Here is a 19,668-nt window from a genome sequence, read left to right on the forward strand (position 1 = left end):
CAGAAGTCTCTCTACAAGCTGTTTTTTACTTAGAAAAAGAAAATGACACCACTATTGTCCTTTAACGCCATCTTTCCAGCAGGGGGTTAAATTTAAAGCCATCACAGACAAGACACTAAAGGGCGAAGAGCTGTTCAGTGGCGGTGCAGATGTTGTCTTTCTCTAGTCTTTACCCTTGTTTAGCAATCAGGATGACCTTCAACTGCAGCCAACACCACACCTGTGCCATGACAAACCCCATCCTGTCAGCTAGTCTGGGTGGCATTTTGATTAAAGATGGGACCGCCAGACCTGAGGATTATTAAAGCCTGACCAGATATCCCACACATAGCGACTGATTTGCATAAAAAAACCACAGTACTGACCCACAAAAGGAGTTCTTCAAAAAGGCACCTTGTTCATTTATTTTGTTTTTCACACAGCAAAGGCAAACCACAAGAAAACATCAAATATGGCTGAACTGCTGGTCTAAAACTGATCCCCCAGAGCAAGCAGACTTAAACCACCTGGGACTGAATCTAAGATCACAAAATCAAAATAAAGAAACAAATCTGACAGGCAGAGAATACTGATTCCTTTCTACAAATACTGAAAGTGATGTGCTTTTCTCATTTCCTCATTTCCACTGAACTTCATTGTTATCCCCTTTATTTCAGGAGAAACATAAGAGCTGCACATCAGGTATGGGAAGAGCACACTGATGATGTTCTGAAACAGATGGTAACAGCAACTGTTAAGAGTACACAGGGGATTTGACATGGTTACTTTTCTCAAGCTTAAAACGGTTATTACTGCCATAATAAAAATCAGGCTCATTTACATGTAAAACCTCAAATAAATGTTTTATGTGTCGACAAAGACCATGTTTTAGTCAGAGTCTGTGGATTTGTTCAGTGACATTTCTGATTAGTCTTGGCTTTCTTCTGAGCTCTCCTACATTGGCAGAAAATTAGTGTTCACAAATATTGGCTCAACTGCCCACGATGACAGCTCAGAGAAAATACCATATCAGTGCTGTTAAGAAAACAACCAAACCCATCAGAGACTTGTATAATTTCACTTTCAGAGGCTGGCCAAAAATGACTTAATTTCTCAAAAACTGGTTTTCACAATACTAAAACAGAAAAGAAAGACACAAAAAACATGATTAAATACTAAATACTGTCAGTGCAGAATATAGTATAGACATATATTCCACATATTTCATTCAGAGGCATTGTTGGCAGAGATACAGTGAGCAGCTAAAAATAAGATGCAGGGGGAAAATGAGATGCAGGGGGTGAAAGTGTTTTCCCTTAGATGATATATGGGCGAAGGATTTCTCACAGCCCCAGTGTGCTCCACCAGTGAGGAAAAAAAAAATATCGTAGTGATGGAGTTTTACATTTTCGTCTTTTGCCCCCCCAATTAATTCTGTAGCTCGACCAAGAAGTTTACTTGGTGAAGGATTTTTCTCCATTAGTAGTACAAATTCTCCAAATGAGTTTTATTCCTCTTTATGTGCCGACACAGCAAGATTCGTTAACAGTTCTTCTCTCTTTCGTCTGTATCTCCAGGCTAAAAAAAAAAACCAGTCTGACTTGAATTAATGGAGACATCCAGCCCCACCCTTCGCCTGACTCTTAAGGGTTCTGCCGCATTGCTTGTCAATCCTGTCCTGAGCTCTAGCAAAGGGCCACCTCCTGACTATTGATTTGTATCTGTCTAGAGGAGATGCTGTCAACTGGGCTTTTAGCTTTATTTAACCAGCGAGGGTCGGCGGAGCACACATGCTGTTTCTGAGCACCCACGGCTTCGCATCCACACAGCTGGGACCCGAAACAGCTTCCCTGTGTGTTGGCCACTGGGGCATATGGGGTTTTAACTGCCTCCCTCGAGGGCAACTAGACAGCAGTAGCAGAGGGAAGAGAAACAGTGTTACACTTTTCCAGGTCAGACTGAAAAAAATGAGGAAAGAAAGAAAAAGTGGACTCATCATCATCTTTATATATGTGCACTGTGATGGTTGTCAACTGAGCTGAGTGCATTTAATTGGCATCACCGGTGCTATCCATCATTCAGACTGAGCAGGTGAAGTGCTATTGACCAGCTATAATCCCTTATTGATTCCACCCATCGAACACTCTTCATGAGGGGGAAGGAGCATGTTCAAGGATGTTAAAGCCTTAGGAAAACTAAGACATGGATTGTTTCAGAGGGGAGCAAATCAATTTTAGGAAGGTTTCTCTTAAGTTTCACTGTAGTTACTGACACATTCACAGGGAGTTAACTGCTGCTCTGGACCTGCTAGTTGTTTCAGCTAAACTGGAGCGGGAAGTTTGCATAAAAATGCAAATAGGATCACTTAACAGTAATGAGCCATGTGTCTTTCAGCCCCATCAAAGCCAAGATTATCTCCCCAAATCTGCTCTTAGCATTATCAGCCTCACCACCGCACTGAAGTACCAAGAAAAACATTGTTTTTCCACTCAGCCACCAATAAAAACACAGCGCTAAAGCCCGCTCTCACCCTCTCCATTGGCTGCGAGACGCTGCCAAAAATATTAGGCTGATTGGTTGTTGCTAAGCAGTCGGCTCTCTGAGAGGGTGGAAGCTTTGGCGGCCTTCGCTCAGCAGGCTCCGCCCCCCTCCCGTCATGCTGTGAATGAAGAAGTGAGGACGAAGTCAGTGAGAGCATCGAGTTCAACTTCAGAGATGGAAAGAGGGTGAGCGAGAGATAGAAGAATCTCATTCTGAGAGAGAGATCAAAGGCTTTTGTGGACTCTTTGTACTCCAGATAAAGGGGGGCCGGGGTGGGGAGGGGGGCCACTTAATTCTACAACTTAGGTATCACGATGGTAATGGAGAAAACGAGCAGTGGAGGAGTAGGGTACAAAAATAGTACTAAATTGAACAATAAAAACAACTCAAACAAAACAAACAGCCCTACTGTATCATTTAGAACTCGGGGCAATTTATTTTCCACGTCTGAGCCCCGAGACACTTCTGCTCTGCTCGTCACCAAAGGGATAACATGTAGCCTGTGGGGTTGCTGCCGCCGCCGATGTGACAGATGCAGGCGGCGGAGACACTGAAGAAGACATTGGAATGGAGAATGAAGAAAGAGAAAGAGGAAGAGTAGTGATGCTGCCAGCAGACAGACGGTTGTTAGCGTCCTTGCCTGTGTTGCTGTCAGAAGTGTCATAATAGTGCATAGTGCTTCTTCAATCACAAAGCGTATGGCGGAGCAGGGAGCCAATTAGCCCCACTCTCACCAGACTCTCTGCTCCTCAGAGACACTCAGGCTCAGTCTGCACACACCGGCACAACCGAGCTGCTGGTAAACACACTCCATTGAAAGAAACAACCAGGATGTTTACACAGGCCGAGTCTCCAAGGAGCGGGAGCCGCTGAGCGGGACCAATCGCAACAACCTGCCACTTCGCAGCAGCCAATGGAGGCAGTGTTTTTCTACTCGCTTAGCCAATGCGCGGGCAGCTCTGCAGACTCTGAGCAAATGGTAGAGCAGAACTGCCTGTAACCATGCAACAGCGAGCAGCCTGAATGCACGCTGGAGTGTGGAGTTCTGCTGCCGCGCAGCTGCCACTCAGCCCGCCGTGCAGCCACCAAGAGGCAGAGCAAAAATACGAGAGCATGGGGAGCACGTGGGGAGAAAGTTATGGATGCAGCTCTGAGCCGGCCGCACCCAGCACCACCAGCTGCACCAACGGGGGGGGGGAGTCAAGTGCATTCCTTTAAACTGTGCACATTCTGACATATAATGCCATGGAAATGAGCCAAAGGGGGCAAGGTTTTAAACATTTAATTTGAGATTATTTATTCAGAATCCAAATTAATCTTTTAGAAATATGTTAAAAGAAAAACAATACCAGTGATCGTGGATACAGTGAGGACAAATACTTGAAGCGTTAAAGGTTAATAGCAAACAGAAAGTTTAAAAATCTTTTAGAGCCTTTTAAATTGTTTAATTGTGGTAATCCCATAATTAAATGCAGGATATTTTAAGACTTAAAGACCTGCAGGCAGTCAGTATAACACAGCATGAAACCAGCAGCCCGTCTTTCTCTTTAGCAAACATGAAAATGCTCCGTTAAGCCTAACAACATCCACGAGAAAGACACATTTAGACTAAAAAAAAATAAACCTCCACCCGTCAGGTGTCACAAAGGTGACTGACATGACAGTGATGTACCATTTAGCCTAAAGACAGATTAATGATAACAGATGACATAACACCTGTACTCAAACACAGCTTAATGGGACGTGAAGTTTTACATAACTGTTCTCTAACCCGTTTAATAAACAAGTGATCCTTTTCATGACTTTGTCCCAGTTGCCTGACAGTGACAGACCTGCTTTAAAAGTCAACCTCACATGCGTCAGGGTCACTGCAGCAGACCACCGCAGCAGAGAGCGAAGGGTGTGGCTTTAAAAAAAACTTCTAGTACTAGCATAACAACACACACATCGTTTAAAAGTGTTGCCATCACCCTCTCTCTCCTCCTGCACAAGTGCGCTCCCCTCTCCAACCCGTATCATCTCACACGTGGTAAAATCCAAACTGTATGGCGCCACGCTCCTGCCGGCTGATTGGCTGAGCTACAGCTCTGATCCGAGGATCTGATTCGTTGTTGCTAAGCAGTGAGGAGCCATCGAGAGTGAAAACAAGACAGCATGGTCCTACTAACTACCAGCTAACTCCTTGTTTTTATCCTCCACTCCCTCCCTTCCTCCCTCTCTCAGCATCCCACCTTTTTGCCTCTGCCCCACCCATACTGCAGTGCTGCAGGATGGGTCTTGCCGACTTACCAAAATAGCAACTGACCTAATAAATTCCCTCCTCTTGATAATAATATTCTAAGGCGGCATTGTTTTTCAATCACATTTATGAAGACTGGTTACTATTTCTGTCACTACACATGGTTATGAAACAACCTGAAAAACATCTTGTCTAAATGAGTCACAAGCACTTCTACTTCCCAGACACTGCAGAAAGCATCAAGTGCTCAGAAAGTCTGGAGCTACAAAGACACTACAGGTCATCACATCCCAACATCAGCAACATCTGCTGGCACATTTCTAGGCACCTTGTGCACATTAAACTTTACAACAGCATTATTACAAAGAACAATAATATAAGACATTGTTAAATAAGAACAAATAGCCCCAGACACGAATAAAAACATGGTTGCATAAGGAAAAAGACAATGAGGATGAAATAGGTTAAAAGAGATTATATAAGCTTATTTGAAGTGAAGTTTAGCAGCTGGAGTTTTACATTCAGACCTCTCCAACGTAAAACACTCTCCGCACAAGGACTGAGTTTCAAGAACTGTTTAAAGTGCTCAATTCAAACTTCCCAGAGGGAGTTCAATCATTTTCATCTTGACCTGTTATTTTGGGGACAACTTCTATTAATAAAACCCACAACATCTCCCTGGTTACAGAGAGCAGACTCCTGAAACAAAGTAAGAGGGGGAAAAAAAAAAAACAACAAGGAAATGAACTCTCCCCTTCCAAAAAAATATATCTCCTCCTCCTCCTCCTTTACCTAACTATAGCCAGACCCATGCGGCCAACTCAAATTCTGAGCACTAGCCCCTCTCTACGACGCAATTGGCCGACAAGTCGCCTGGCTTGGCCGATTGGCTGTTGCTAAGCAGTAGGCTGGTGGGAGCCAGCCGGCAAGCACGGCGGCCCAGAAGAGCTGTTGCCGCTACAGGGCCCTGAGGGGGGGTGGGGGGCGGGGGGCTTCTTTCAACAAAAGAAAGGGCATGTCTGGTTAGTGTATAAGGAGCGAGTGGACTGTAATTTTTATTGTACTGTGTTGGGTGGGTACAGAGGGTAGGGGGGTGGGTGTCTGTGGGGGTAGAAGGTTCAAACAAAGCTGCTGTCCTCTCTCCTCTCACCTCCAAGTGCTCCCAAAGGTGCTGGAGGCCCCGACGGAGAGCTCACTGGCGGAGGCATCAAACCTGGCAGCGGCGTCACATACATGATTCACACAGACACATACACAAAAGGCTTCAAACATGTATGCGCACACACACACACACATATATATATATATACACATGCGCTGAGACAGATGTAAACACAACATCTCCAGAGTAGAGTTTCTAACCTAAAGATGGCAGCGTTAAAGGTGAGGTGACAGCCATCAACCCACGCGACAGCAGCTCTCGTCACAACTGAAGGCCGGATCAAAGCGAACATCTACAATATTTATAGATTACAGGATACAGGGGCGGGGGAGGGAACGGGGGAGAAAAACAACTGCATCTGACAGAAACTTAAAAATGTTGACATCTGAGCATAAGACGGGTTTTCAAGCTGTCCGCATGAAATGTTTTCAAGAGTCTGTGTTTGAAGTGCTCCACTCGAAAATCTTATTTGGAAGGAAATAAAAAGGGCTTTACTGGAGGTCCAGTCTCTTTAAAACACAAAGAGGTACAGGCTGCGAGAGTTATAATATTGTCCACAAAGCACTAAAGTTACCAGGATCCTTTTTAAAAGTGGAATAAGTGCTTCATTGGTTTGATTTTTTTCTTCTTTTTAAGAAAAAATAGTGACTTTATTCACATCTCTGTGAAGTTGTTTCTCCAGCCACAATGGTCACGGGTGTGTTCTCATTATTATTGTCACAGGGTGGCACATATTATCACAAGACCTGGTCTGTTTGACTTGGACAACAGCAGCGGTTGCAGGTGAAATCTTAAAAGGTCATTGAAGGAAGTGGTGACATGTTTTCAAAAGGCTGACTTAATTAATGCTGGGCGATTACTTTCCAAAAAGTGTCTAATTTTATTATTTATAATTTTAGTTTGGACATAGATCTCTGTGTTTGCTATTTTAAAAGTTCACTGTCATTACGTTGGATGTTCAAAAGCTCTAATATCAACACAAACCATGATATTCTTTGTGTTTACAGTACTGCCTTTTGCAAGACTCTCTGCTAAAGTGATACTTAGACTCCACTCAGAATGAATTGATTCTTCAACGACATTTTTCCCTTCCACTGTAAATGTGCTTTGTGACATTTAGGAGGACTCCTTTGTTCAAATTGGTCCATCTGGAGGGAAACATGCTTAAATCATGTTTTGTTTCTTGTGACATGTCTAAAGTTCAGCGACAATTCTCTTGACAGATGGATGGAAACAGAGCACGGAGTAGAGTATATACTCAAGGGATGACATTAAAAAGCAATGTGTATGTGTGAAGGTAAGGGAGAGCATTAGGGAGGGAAAGATGAGAGAGAGAGAGTAAATACGAGTGAGAGACAAAGAGAATAAATGCAAGGCAGAGAGACTTCAACAAAGACATACAGACAGAGAGACGGACAGGGTGTGATACTGTCTTGCTGTGTTTTGACTCTTGGAAAAACTGGAAACCTTCATTAGTTCATTATTTTATTATTTCAGCAAAAGCTGTCATGTTTTACATATCTGTTGCTGTTTTACAGACAGGCTTTTTGATGAATAATTCACCTGTATCATTCTTGCTGTGTCTGCCTTTCATTCTTCATCTTTCTGACTTTACAGATCAGGGTTACTGTTTGTTGTTGTGGTGCTGTGTACATTCACAAAAAATATGGGGAAAAAATCTACTTATATCAATGTTATTATTCAGGTAATCAATATTTCAACAATATTTATAGAATATTTTAGAAACCACAACAAAAAAGAGGGAAAGGAATACTTTTAATACCATGGATAACGTATAACTAAACATATTACCCAAACAGACATTGCTATGAGATGATTCAAAGCCTATAAGTCTGGGCAGACAAACTGTGAATATGGAAGAAAGAGCATGATAAAAACAGAAGAGAAATCAGGAGAGACAGACTGATAAAGTGAGAAAAGGAGGAGAGGAAAACGCAGCAGAATCCAACAGAAAGTGGCCGACACAGGTACTGTAGAGGAACAGACGCAGGAGTGAAAGTGAGCAGTGCCAGGGTGTGACCAGCAGCAGGATGACACTCAGGAGTTTTTCCTGCAGCAGCCGAGGAGCCCGGCGAGGGAATAGCGCCGCTTCTATCGGAGAAAACTGCTCTGCTAATTGCATTCGATTCCCTTTTCATACCGTGCTGAAGATGACATGTTGAAGTCCTCCGCTGTGTCTCCCTTACACCGGGGGTCAGTTCGCCATCACTGCTATCCTGATAAGTTTGTGTCCTGGGCGGAAAGACTTGAGAGTGCAAAGGTTGTACTCTGGCAAACATCTTTTTTTCCTCTCTCTTACACAATTGCTCAAAATAACATGACAACCAATCACACCTATTCCTCTTGACTCGAGCTCCGTGGGACTGACTGCAAAGTGCGCTCAGCAGCTCCCTGTTGTGACAAATCTGGGTTTTGTATGGCATCCCCAATAATAGGAACTAATAACAGATGATTCGGGGGGTTGTCAGAAAGCTTTTAAGTGAGGCTCAATGGTAAAGAAGTTGACGGCAAATGGAACATGTGCTGCATTTTTTAACCACCTAGTAGATAGACCGGCAGCAGGTTTTAGTGTGGAGGTGAGAAAGAGTAGCAAACACTTTCAAAAAGAGGTATGGCTTTAACGAGGTTTTCAATTTTATGACTGACTTCGATCCAACTTTCTCTTGAACAGCAGACAGGACGTTTATATTACTACACAGAGAATAATTTAGTGAAGGAGCTTACGTGCTTCTGCAAAAGAAAACCTGCTATTATGAGAATGATTCTGGAGGCTCAGTCAAAACTATCTGTAACGGTCTGGGTTCAAAGAAAGAAAGAAAAAAAGAATAACATGGCAGAGAGGAGTAACATCATGAAGAACACACTGCGCCAAACATCTAAGGTGGGCGTCAAACCTACTGTTTACCAAGGAAGACAAAATCAATGCCGTACCCACTGCGCCAAGAACTGCAGCTCACTTTGGGCAGCAGCAGCAGGTCTAACAGGGCTCGGTAAACCTGTGGACGCTGTGAAGCCCTAAACTTTTGACTGACAGGATTCTGGGGATTTATTTCTCTCTCTCAGCTCAGCGACATGCCTGCATGACAGTCTGTCCTTAAAAAAACAAACAAAAAAAAAACATGCACTTGTCATATTTGATTTGTATTCTTGCTACGTGAGGAGAGCACCCACCAAATGTTTTCCATTTACAACAACTGCTTTCACTTTATGTCCATGCCAAAGTCTCTGTCTAGGACAATAATACAAGCCCACTAGTAAACAACAACAGAGACAGCATCTCAACACGAGGAGTCAAACACTTTCGATCCTGTGTGACATCTCTATCTTTGTGCTGCAGAGCCACTTCGCCACCAACATTATAACTCGCTTCTTCTAATAAATCCCCAAAATTAAGTGTGGGTTAATTAAAAAAATAATCCGTTTTTCTTTCAACTTTTCTCCGCTACGAAGTCCTGACGTTGTGGAGATAAGCAGTGGATCGTGAGAGGATGCTATCAGTGTTCCTCCTTCATGTAATGGGATTTTTGTATGATAATAAATGGAAAGCAAATTAACTCAACAGTGCAAACGGAGACCGAAGGAGGAGAGCAGGCAGGGTCCATCACATCACACTGATAGGAAACACAAGCATGCTTATTTATCACATAATCTGAACCAACTGCTCAGACTGCACCGGTGGAGTTATGTAATCAGGATACATGGGGAAAAAAGTAACTGTAATCCATTAGTTACAGAAAAACAGGCAACAAGATTACAGTTATATTTAGTAAAAATAGGGATTTTATAGCAGTTTCAGTCATTTTCTTCTTCAATACTTCTTATTGACATTTCTTCTCTCCTGTTTTACATATTTGGTGTAATCCAAAAGTAACGAAAACTAATCACGTTACTTTACAGACTACATTTTATGTTTTTTTATTTATTTTTTTTACCAGGTAAATTAGTAATTATATGGGATAACATTTTTTAAAGCAACCCTGCCTGTATCTCCACTGTAGGTAACACATTTACTTTATTAACACAACAACAACAACAACACCGACAACCGGGGCACGTTTCAGCCTCATACGGAGGACGCCCCTCACAAACTTTATGGTCGATGAACTGCCCTGACTGATACCACAGAAACTTTAATTTGTCACAGCATGTTAAGACAAGCATGCAAAATAACCACAACAACAACAAAAAACAACTAGTTCTAGTTAACCGCAGCTCATCCAAACTTTAGTCGTAAACTCTAACGCCATTTATGGGAAGTCAAACTGGCGTCGACATGTTGTTCTTTAAATGTTTTGAGCTCTGACAGCTCCTAACATTTATTCCACGACAATTTATCATCAATAATATTATAAAGGGGGGGTAGAAGCTGAGATAATACGCTTTAAAACAAGTCTGGTAGGGGGGGAGGGAGGAACACAACCAACCGCATCCACAAGTTTTGACCTGCGCTTCTGAAGGCGGATTAACATATCTTCATATATTCATCGATACTTTACGTTACCTTAAAAAACAGCTAAACATCGACATTTTATCTAGCTACTCTAATTCATAATACACGTTTCTTTTTTTAATACTTTTTGTGTATTTGAGTTATTTCACTTTTTTGTTTTGGGGTGTGTGTGTGTGTGTGTGTGTGCAGGTGGTTCAACGCGCATGTCACACCGTCCGATAATGGGTGTCTGGCTGCTGGCTGTGTGTTACCTTGTCGGTCCGTTACTTTCTCCGTGTGATTCGTCGGCCTCTCCCGCCGACCCGTTCTCGTCGTCCTCCACGGTAACGTCTGCGAGTATGACCGGGCCGCCTACGTTCCCCAAGCCCCGCTGCATGACTCTGTCACCATCTCCCTCCGAGGTCGACCCTGAACCCCGGGCGGCGGACTGCGGCTCCCTCCCGACGGCGGCGGCGGAGCCCTGAGTTTGTCCCGAAGTCCCGAATCCGAGCAGCGCTTTCAGCAACAGCAGGAGCACCAGGGAAATGCTCACGTTTCCAAAGTGAAGCCCCCTTTCCATTTGTAAGACTGGCACATTAGTGAAGTATGAGATTTACATGCCACTGGCCTTGTAAATCTTAACATAAAAAAACTTAAAAGTGCAAAAAAATTAAAACTGTAACTACAAAGAAAACTCCGCTGTGTCTTGAAAAACGCCCTTTCCAATCGGTCCTTTAAGTAAACATAAACAGCCACTGGGACACCATGTTATTCCCTTTATACTTCACTCAAGACATGCCTTGGTAACGATAAGTCCCGCCTTGTTTCTACACTGGGATTGGACAATAAAATCGCTACATACGTTAAAATGTCATGTACCCGCTTCTGATTGGACCGTTTCCTGTCAATCACGCACACTCGCATACTAAGCAGAGTGCGATTGGATCAGACGCCTGTCGCTCAAGGGGGCGGGATCAGAACGCTCCAGCCTCCCCCAAACAGTGCCGTTGATTGGCTAACCCGCTGTCTGTCGGAGCGACGCACGCGCACTGGCGGTTGACACGCAACGGGAGCAAAAAGGTGACGCAAAAAAGTCCCCGATGGCGAATGCCAAATGCGGACATGTGATTGGTGGGATGTGTCGTCGTTCGACCAATGAGAGAGACGACGCCGTTAAGCGGCAACGCTATTGGTCGACGTCTGCCCTCGCGGACTGAATGTAAGCATCCGATTGGATATTCCAGCTGTCACTCAAGAGCAGTTGTCAAGACGGCCCGATATGAAAGCTTCAACGTGGCTTCACTGACGAGAGGTACATTTCCTGTTCCTGATCACGAGTTATGTTTTTCAGATAAACAAACATTATGACATAATATATGTAAATAAAAAAAAAAAACCCTCCTTTATTTATACATGCTCTGAACGCGTTAGGGACTTTACTTTTTAATTAGGACGCTTATAAAACTGATATACATTAAATGAAAACAACTAAGTTTTCAAATCCCTTAGTTTTTTAATATATATTTGTTTATGAATGTATATTAATTATTTGACAGATTAGAATTTGTGCGAGTTGCTCATTATTCTAGGATTTATTTAATCATTATGTTGGGTGCTATATAAGGTCATTGTTAACCCAGTTTGCTGTGCAGCGATTGTACACCTTGCAGCACAATCAACCTGCTTGTGTTTCTAGCGCCCCCAAGTGGCCACACAGGATAACTGCACCTCCAAGGTCTTCTGGAAAGTACTGAACTTTAATGAATCTTCTGTACTCGGAAAATGTGAGGGGTTCATCCAAAATATGGAAAATGTTCTCACTTACCTCAACAGATACAGGATGCAACTAACAACTATTGTCATTATCAATTCATCTGGTGATTATTTTGTTGATTAATGCATAGGTTTATAAATGATAGATTAGGTTGATTTAACAGTCCAAAACTCAAAGATATTCACTTTATTACCATAGAGCACGAAGCAAACCAGCAAATGTTCACATCTGTAAAGCTAGAACCAGTGAATGTTTTTGGATTTATTGATTATAAAACCTGTTCCCACATTATTTCCTAATTGAATCATCGACTGGTTGTTTCTTTTCTAGTTTTGGAAAGTGTCTGTGTATCACATCATCAAGTTATTAATAGAACGAGAAGAAAAGTTCACCACCAGAAATAACACAAGGGAGGCGTGCTGTTATCATTTTGGTCCTGTATTGTTTGACAGAGAAAATAGTACCGTCACATCAAAATCATTATCACAGTCAACTGGTAAGGAAAGCAATAAAAAGAACTGCTGGTGCAAAAATACCCAACATGGTGTACAACTTGTATTGGACCCAAACTGGGCCGCATTCACTTTCACGTTGTCTACACGCCACTGAGACCACAGAGTGAGCTCGTACCTAAGAACAGTGGCTTGTGGACTAACGTGTCAGCAAACTGCATCTGCTTGATAGTATTAAATCTCCCAGTACTGATGTTCTCCTGAGCCTGTCAGAGCTGTACATATAAAAACAAACCAGAGTGTAAGGCATCGTGAGCCGAAAGCAGAGTGAAACTAAAGACATTAATCATACAATCGAACAAATTATGGTTGTTCTGGACAGTGAAGTAACTTGTCCTCAGTGTGAAGAAAGACAACCTAACAATTTGAAACCGGAGAAGGAACAATGAGTATTTTTAGACAATTCAAGAAGAGCACTGTGCTGTAGAGTTAAGAAACATTATCTCCCTGATATCTGCCGCACACTGAGCATAAGATCTTATAGAGCGCCTTTGAAGTTGCATGTTTGTGATTCATCTTTTGTCTTTAACTACTGCATTTCTCATATTTTTACATACTAAAATGTCTTTGATGGGGCAGTTTGTTGCGGTGTTGCTCCAACAATATGATCAGCTACATCATCAATTCATTCTGCTACATCTTAATAAGAAAAGGTGTTTCTATTGCTTTGGCGTACCAAGGCACATAAAATGTTCTTGTTTGAGCTACATCAGTTCACTTTTAACTGTGACAATGTTAAAGACGCAACTGCCCATCACTATTACCTCAGGACGTCCTCCACGTCTCTCTATAACCGTTTGGATTTAAGTTTATGGCACAAGACTCTCTGTGACCAGCTGGCTCGTGTAAGGAATGAGACATTGTCATGCAAAGTTACAGGCACAAACACGTTGGAAGGAGGTACATGCATGAAAGAACACACATTCAGTGGTTTGTTTGTTTGTCCAACAGTGAGAGGCTGCGGACTTTAAACCCCCCCCACCTCTGGCTACCTCTACAGAAACTGCTGTTGAAACTGAGAGGAAACCACAAACATTTCCACTGTCTTCACTCAGAGAGTCAAAGAGAATTACATCAGAACTTCCACTTCATGAGTTTGTACCCCATTGAACAGTGAAATAAACAAATGTAAAACTACATCAGAAATGTTCAAGACAGCTCTGCGAACTGCGGCTTTAAAAAGGAATCACATGACAGAATGGAGTTATTTCCAGTTTAAGATCCTGAAATTGTATAGCTGTAACCTGTGCAGTTGTTTTAAACAATTAAAGGAAAAGAGTAATACCTAGTAAGGAGGGTGTAGATTTGTTGGCAAGTGCAGCTGAACAGTTGAGATGATTTATCACTATGTTGACACAAACTGATAGTACTGCTGTAGGACACGCAAGGTGACAACGGAGCAGAAAACCAGGAGCTTCAGTTACACCGAGGAGCACAAAGAAAGCTGCTGCTGCCTCACAGTGATGATTTCACCTTTTCCTTATATTTGATGCTTCTCAAACCTTTAGCTGCAGAGCTAACACTACCTGCTGGTACATTCTGCACACTTCCTTTCTACAGTACTATATACCACACAAACACAAACACACACACTGTATTATCAGTGTCACGTGTCTTCTTACTACAATAACCACATAATGGAAGCTTCATACCAGCACCACAGGGTTTCCCTAAATTGTCAACGATCTCATTAATTTTCTGCCTTTTTCTGTTTAAATTAGCATATTAATTAGAGAAATTAATTTCCTGAAAAAAAAACTTCATGTTGTAGTGTACAGTTCGTATCACTCCCCCTTCTGTGATTTAATTAAACAAAAAGACTTGAAGGCATATCACTTTTCTGATGTGTTGATTGGTGGACTTACAGCAGCCTAGCAGACGACAATAGTTTGACGTATGATTATGAGCTTTTTAAATGTAACTTTAATGGCGTAATTTCTCTTAATAGGGCTTAAAATTAAATCTAAAGGCACACCTTAGTTTCATTCTGTAGCGCTGCAGTGATTCAGGACACTGACATTCAGTCAAACTCATTACATCACTAATTACAGGAAGAGAAACATGCCCAGTGAGACCAGGCAGCCAAACTGAACAATAACAGCCTGAAAAAAAATAAAAAACTGTATATCAGATGCAATTGATTTTGCTCATCAGGCACTTTAAAACTGGCAGAATCAGAAGCACCGCCTGCAGAAGAAAAACCAAGACATACTGAATTGGATCTGGTTTTGAGATGTGTGAAAACTTCCCTGCTACAGTTCTGTCCAGAGCTGCAGGAGGTGCAGCTCTGTCCAAACACAGTCTGAGACCGGGTGTAAATCATCAACACGGCACTTGCGGGAGAGGGTGAGGTCATTTGGAGAGGAGGCGAGAGACGGCGATTGTGGCGAAACTCCTCAGTTGACTGGAGGATCCCGAACCTGCACGCTTCCATCCTCCATGCCGAAGTAGGCGCGCTCAGCCATGCCGACAAAAAGCCCCGTCTCCACCACACCTGAGGACGACACGGAGAGAGACACTGAGCGAGTGTTTGTCTGTGGTGACCGATCAGCAGGATACACCGTCACCAAACCCACACTGCACAGAAACACAACCGTGCTCCGCCAGCTCCTCACCTGGAATCATCTTGATTGCAGTGTTGACTTCTTTCCAGTTCTGAGCTTGCTCAAACTTCCAGTCCAGAATGAAGTTGCTGTTGTCGGTGACCACAGGACCCTGAGAGACAGACGGGTACAAACTCAGTCACTGAACAAAAACATCCCCAAGTTCCTATCAATTGTAATCTCAGACGAACCAGTGTTACTGCTTGAACAGCCGAACGGTGCACTCTGACTCCAGACAGGAATAGAAAAGTTCATCTACAAACAGCTGTTTTTTATAAAATTATCTCAACTTTGTCAACAGCTTTTCCAATAAAAAAAAAAAGAAGCAACCTGTACGTGGCCTGACTTCTGTAATCAGTACGAATTAAGTGATCATGTGTGGCTATGAGGCAAGTGTTAACGAAATAACAGCAGGTCTGTTGTCATAAAGGCTTCCTGGATCAACAGACTGCTGCTTGTCCACTCATTAATATATAGACTGTTCCCAGGCTCAACAGTAAAACATAAAGATCCAGAGTAACAAACAAGTTCTACCCTACAGACTGTTAATGAGACAGATACGTGTGCGTGTGTGTGTGTGTGTGTAGGTGTTATATTCGTCTTGTTTCAGTGTAAACTTTGCTCTGTTCCACTGTTGCCACAAGCTTTTCTCTTAAACGGTGCACTGTGGAGTTTCCCTGTTTGTGTTGTGTGTGTGTGTGTGTGTGTGTCTTTGAGGTCGAACAAATGTGCAGATTTCCTTCCACAGAAAACATTTGCAAAGATTATGTTGTTTTTTTCACATCCATGTCTACGAGCTAGCTTCTTTTTCCACACCATTGCTGGCACATTGCAGCATGTCTTACCACCACCTGTGGATCTGTGAGTTATGTCACCAGCGTGTGTGTGTGTGTGTGTGTGTGTGTGTGTGTACTGCACTAGACAAACCAAACTGGGCCCTCCTCACGAATAAACAGCTCCATAGCGCTACAAGAGGTCAGATAGTGCACAGGGTACTTGAAGCTCACACACGAGTCCAGAAAAATGTAGTTACACATGGTGCCTACTTTGATTCCATTATTGCCACATAAAGATGTAAAAGTACAACATATTGTAAGTTAAGATCTGTATAAAAAACACTCAGGGCAATAAAAAAAACACAATGTAATGCAGATTAAATGTTTTAATAAACTAAGTGGTTTCTAAGTGGTTGAGCTGCTCTGATGCTTTCTGGGAAGAGTTTTAATTTCACCATGAAAGACACACATCATTCTCATCCTGGACCTCGGGACCACTACGAGCCCCTGGGAGGAGAAAGTGAGGATCTGCATGAAAACTAAAAGTACAAATAGAGCCACACAGGGGAAAAGCTACACTGCTGCTGTAACAGACAGAGAGCCGTATGAAGACAAGTGTTGGATGCAGAAGGAAGAGTCGAGCCAATCCTCCACTTACGGCTTTACTGACAGCCATCCGTAAGTTGGCCTCCCCTCCAAAGCGCCTGGCGATCGTCCTGGAGACGGGAACGTACGCCATGGGGATCACCTCAATAGGAACTCCCTTCTTCCACTGCTGGCCCAGAGCCTTGGAGTCCTTCCTGGGAGGAGAGAACAGAGTGTAAGAACCAAATCTGGACACACATATACACACACACACACACACACACACACACGGATGCAGATTAAACTACAGACCACATACATTTCATCTGAGATCTGTTCTGACTGATTTTATATTTAAGATGTAGAGTAGGTGATGTGGTTTCAATCTGTGTGAAAGCACAATAACATTCAACAAGTCCTCTAAAGTCCAATTTCCTGTGTGACCCTGAAGCGCACTGTACACTGACAGTCAACAAGCTTATCATACAAACACTTTTACTCCTTTTGTTTCAAACTTTCAGTGGCTGCTGCAGTTAATGCTACCAACCCTTCACCACACAAACACAACATTCAAGGATTCGCTCTGTCATTGCTCGGCTAATGAAATCTAATACAAAGACACAATTAAAGTCTATTTTACCACCTGTGAGGCAGAAAACAGCCTCTGATGCGGCTAGATTTTAAAGCAGCTACAAGAAACTTTCATTTTGTGGTGACTGTGGCGGCCCCTGTGGTCAAAAGCGGTGAGAGAAAAAGGGAATCCGACTGAATCCAACCCAGTGGCGGACATTAAGAATAACTATAAAGAAATGTAGAGGCATTAGTATGAAACTGAGGAACTCCTTGTAGTACGTTTAACAAATCTTCAGTGAGGAACCACAGAAACATCCCCCCCCCTTTGAGGGTTGGCAAAAGTCTTATCACACTCTCTCTAGGAATTACACTCCAGGTAACTAAAATAAAACACCAACCTGTAGTCGGCAATGACAACAAAATGCTTCGCACAGCCGGCTACAATCTTCTCCTGAGTCAGGCAGCCGCTGTGAGACAAACAGAGGACGAGTGAGACAGAAATCAGAGGACACGCTGTTAGAGCTCTGCTGTGTGTATTGAACTGTACTCACCCTCCGCCTTTTATCAGCGTGAGAGCTGCGTCCACCTCGTCCGCTCCGTCAATCGCCACATCCAGCTGTGTGTGAGGAAAAACAACGTTATTCCACAAGCAGCAAACAAAAGCAAGAAGCAACAACAAACGGACTGATTCACTCTCTGCAGCAACCGCCAGCTCCGTTCACGTTTGTTCTGCAGCTGCACGGCGTGATTTTCACAGCGCTCCGACTCAAGCTGACAGCGCTCCAGTGCCAACATATTGTGGCCCTTACTCATTTCCAAGGCTTTCAGATTAATTTGTAAAGAGCTCGTCATACCTCCGGGTGCCTGTCCAGATCCGACAGCGTGAGGCTGTGCTGCAGGATCAGCTGACGGGCCTGTGGGAGGACGAGAGACGGGAGGGACGGGCGAAAACCGCAGGAGAAGAGAGACAAAAAGCAGAGGAAAAACATTTATACGTTTAGACATTACAGAGTGGTAATGAGTTGCATTCAAAGCCGCAAAGTTGCAGCACATGCTTGTTGCCAAATACTGTGCACACAGCATTAAGCCACCGGGAGGAAAACCATTAGAAGTCGTGTAACTTAAAATGTCTCCAACCAACCTGGAAGGAGGTGGGCACACACACAATGTTGAGTTTCTCCTGACGCACTCTCTCAGCTGGAATAAACGACATGCACAAAGTTAAAACACATTAGGCTCCTGCTAATGGACCCATATGGGTTATAAAGCTGATACTCTACTGGACATTCAGGCATATGTTTAAATATGTTTGCATGAAACTTCAAGTACGAAGCTCGAAATGAACTTGTTCTCCACCTTCCCAAAACTCACAAGAGCACCAACATAAAGCATCAACACACAAACAGTGCGCTTTATTCCATTTACTGCAAACAAGTTAGTATCTAAAAGACCTCAGCAGTCTCACGAATGACATCTAAAGTTCACTCACCTAATCTGTCTACAGCATACACGATGGTCGACCCGCTGCCCACTCCAACCACCTGGTTGTTCTAGAGACACACAGGGATTCAAACCACGTTACATTGCACACCTGGACACAGTGTAATGAACAGCACGTCATGTTAAATTTGTTTCCCACAACACATAAATCCATCCATCACAAGATAAACACACCTTCATGTATAAGGGCAGCATGTGTTGCAGGTGTGTACAGATGTTCACACGGTGTCTCTGACATTAAATGAGCTTTCTAAATGAACTCCTGCTGCACTGCAGAGTCAGTGGAGGACAAACTGTTAGTTCATTATGAATTATTTAACGTATTCCAGCAGCAGTGGAAACTTCTCTCAGTTTTAAATCCTGAACACACGTTAGCTCATCTGTTTCTGTCCTGCTAGCAGCTGACACATGCTGTAATAACATAACGTTATATTTAGTCCTTAATGCGGCACAAAGTTAGCCCCACTATCCCGGGACAAGCACGCGTAACACCGAGCTAATTCCCCTCCAAACCGTGCAAGTTAGATAACAGCACCAAGTTAGCACGCTAGGCTACATGACCACCTTTTGTGTTTGCGCTGGCTAACTTAGCTAGCATGTGGCTAATAAAGAGGAACACATTCTCTGTCTGCATGTTACCGGACAACCGGACAGACACACCGACACACCGACACACCGACAGCTACCTGGACGTGGTTGTCCACGGCGGCGTACGCAGCCAGCTTCTTCGCCTCCTCGGCCATGCTCGCGGCGGACTGACCGAACCGACACACGTGTCTCCGGTTACCGAGAGCTGCTGCAGCCGCGCGCCTCCACGGTGCTGAGGAGAGAGAGACAGCGGAGAGGTTTCTGAAGGAGAGACAGCACTGGAGTCTCATGACCCGGCCCACAGCGGGGAGACAGACAGGCAGACAGACAGGCAGACAGAGAGAGAGAGAGAGAGAGAGACAGACAGAGAGAGAGAGAGACAGACA

At 43.4% G+C, this 19,668-nt stretch overlaps 2 protein-coding genes across 2 annotated transcripts in view; both read right to left on the minus strand.

The window, feature by feature from the left end:
* eif2ak3 (eukaryotic translation initiation factor 2-alpha kinase 3) overlaps nucleotides 1-11,180 on the minus strand; it is a 32,039-nt gene extending 20,859 nt beyond the window's left edge. Inside the window, exon 1 of the mRNA XM_035674001.1 lies at nucleotides 10,644-11,180. Within this exon, the coding sequence (XP_035529894.1) occupies nucleotides 10,644-10,951 (308 nt within the window). The 5' untranslated portion in view covers nucleotides 10,952-11,180. The remainder of the gene's footprint in view (nucleotides 1-10,643) is intronic.
* Nucleotides 11,181-12,567: 1,387 nt separating this feature from the next.
* On the minus strand, nucleotides 12,568-19,642 carry rpia (ribose 5-phosphate isomerase A (ribose 5-phosphate epimerase)). Its single transcript, XM_035673972.1, has 9 exons — nucleotides 19,381-19,642; nucleotides 18,684-18,744; nucleotides 18,336-18,391; nucleotides 18,049-18,108; nucleotides 17,746-17,810; nucleotides 17,593-17,661; nucleotides 16,695-16,836; nucleotides 15,273-15,372; nucleotides 12,568-15,151 (listed from the first exon to the last, which is right to left on the minus strand). The coding sequence occupies exons 1-9, from the start codon at nucleotides 19,570-19,572 to the stop codon at nucleotides 15,054-15,056; spliced, it is 843 nt and encodes a 280-aa protein (XP_035529865.1). The 5' UTR covers nucleotides 19,573-19,642; the 3' UTR covers nucleotides 12,568-15,053.
* Nucleotides 19,643-19,668: the final 26 nt, after the last annotated feature.

This window comes from Morone saxatilis, unplaced genomic scaffold, assembly GCF_004916995.1.
Source record: "Morone saxatilis isolate NCDOM2014 unplaced genomic scaffold, NCSU_SB_2.0 Contig3, whole genome shotgun sequence".
Lineage (NCBI taxonomy): Eukaryota > Metazoa > Chordata > Actinopteri > Moronidae > Morone > Morone saxatilis.

Bases quoted from the DNA above. Each gene is read 5' to 3' on its own strand.
- rpia (XM_035673972.1), bottom strand. From the start codon at position 19,572: ATGAGACTCCAGTGCTGTCTCTCCTTCAGAAACCTCTCCGCTGTCTCT. The intron at 18,392-18,683 runs GTGAGTGAACTT...CGTTTATTCCAG, and splicing joins GTATGCTGTAGACAGATTAG to CTGAGAGAGTGCGTCAGGAG. The intron at 17,662-17,745 runs GTGAGTACAGTT...TTTGTCTCACAG, and splicing joins ACGCTGATAAAAGGCGGAGG to CGGCTGCCTGACTCAGGAGA.